This window comes from Frankliniella occidentalis, unplaced genomic scaffold, assembly GCF_000697945.3.
Source record: "Frankliniella occidentalis isolate FOCC.00 unplaced genomic scaffold, Focc_3.1 Scaffold3284, whole genome shotgun sequence".
NCBI lineage: Eukaryota > Metazoa > Arthropoda > Insecta > Thysanoptera > Thripidae > Frankliniella > Frankliniella occidentalis.
This window is the reverse complement of record NW_026270348.1, coordinates 5,680-6,893: the sequence shown is the minus strand read 5'-3', so window position 1 is coordinate 6,893 and position 1,214 is coordinate 5,680. Positions and strand designations below refer to the sequence as shown.

General features: G+C 53.0%; 1 protein-coding gene across 1 annotated transcript; it reads left to right on the top strand.

The window, feature by feature from the left end:
• Positions 1 to 152: 152 nt before the first annotated feature.
• LOC113216877 (GS homeobox 1-like) lies at positions 153 to 1,208 on the top strand. The gene has a single exon (XM_026436706.2). The coding sequence runs from the start codon at positions 153 to 155 to the stop codon at positions 714 to 716; it is 564 nt and encodes a 187-aa protein (XP_026292491.1). The 3' UTR covers positions 717 to 1,208.
• Positions 1,209 to 1,214: the final 6 nt, after the last annotated feature.

Genomic DNA, 1,214 nt, shown 5'->3' with positions numbered 1-1,214 from the left:
TGTACTGTAGTACTACTACTATAACTTCACCATCCTGCTCGAAAGCGGGGTCCATTGTGGCGGGGCTGTTTAGCCCCTTTACGGACCTGAATAAACTAAATCTAAATCCCTCTCTCTGTCTGCCCCCACCCCCCACCCCCCTCTCTCCCGACATGTGTGTGATGCCCTGCCTGTCCTTGTCTGCAGATGACGCGCGCGGTTCCTCCCTGGAGGCCTCCAGCAAGCGGAAGCGCACGGCCTTCACGAGCACGCAGCTCCTGGAGCTGGAGCGGCAGTTCGCCACCACCATGTACCTGACCAGGATGCAGCGCATCCAGATTGCGACGGCGCTCCGCCTCAGCGAGAACCAGGTCAAGATCTGGTTCCAGAACCGGAGGGTGAAGCGCAAGAAGGAGGAGGAGGGCGTGGGCGCGGAGGGGCATAACCACGGTGGGCCGCACGACGCCAAGCTGTCCTCGTGCTGCTGCCTCCGCACCTGTAACGCCCCCAAGAGGCCGAAAGTGGCCACCGCTGCCACCGGAAGTAGCTCCGAGGGCGCCGGAGCCGGCGCCTCAGCTTCCGTTCCCGACTGTGGCGGAAGTGGCGATGCCATGAACGACAGGGGATGCGGTGTCGACTTGTCCGACACCAACAGCAATTGTAGCAACGTAAGCGACCGGGACGAACACTTAAGACTCAAGGTAGAATCCTTCAAGACAGAGCCAAACGAGGGTTAAAGATCGCTGCAGAAGAAACCTTTCACAGGGATGCCGAAGTATGGATGATGGGTAGTGTTAGTGGTGAAGTACCCCTCCCCTCTTTTCCCCATCTTCTCTCAACCCCACCCCAGCTACTCGTCTGCAAGCCCCTCTTCAGAAAGTCCACGTGACCTACTTCTCTTGTTATTAGAATGAGTACCACAGAAAAACCCTTTTTTTTATTGATTAGAGGTTATAGGCGTCATGCACGTTGACAGCATATTGCTCAAGACACATACTGTACCGGCGGCGTTTCTGTTAAACAGCTCTGATGCTTACTATCAGAAGCCTTACACTGTGACCATTAGGTGTGCTGTTACCTAGATTTATTTTTAAAGAGTGGAAAACTTCTGCTTTGAAATTGTGATACAATTCCGTCAAAAACTAGATTAAGACCGAAGTCCACGTATATTGCGAGGACGAGAACCGTAGTTGGTATGTATTTTAGCAAAAATATGAAAGTATTAATATTTTCAG

Bases quoted from the DNA above. Each gene is read 5' to 3' on its own strand.
- LOC113216877 (XM_026436706.2), top strand. From the start codon at position 153: ATGTGTGTGATGCCCTGCCTGTCCTTGTCTGCAGATGACGCGCGCGGT.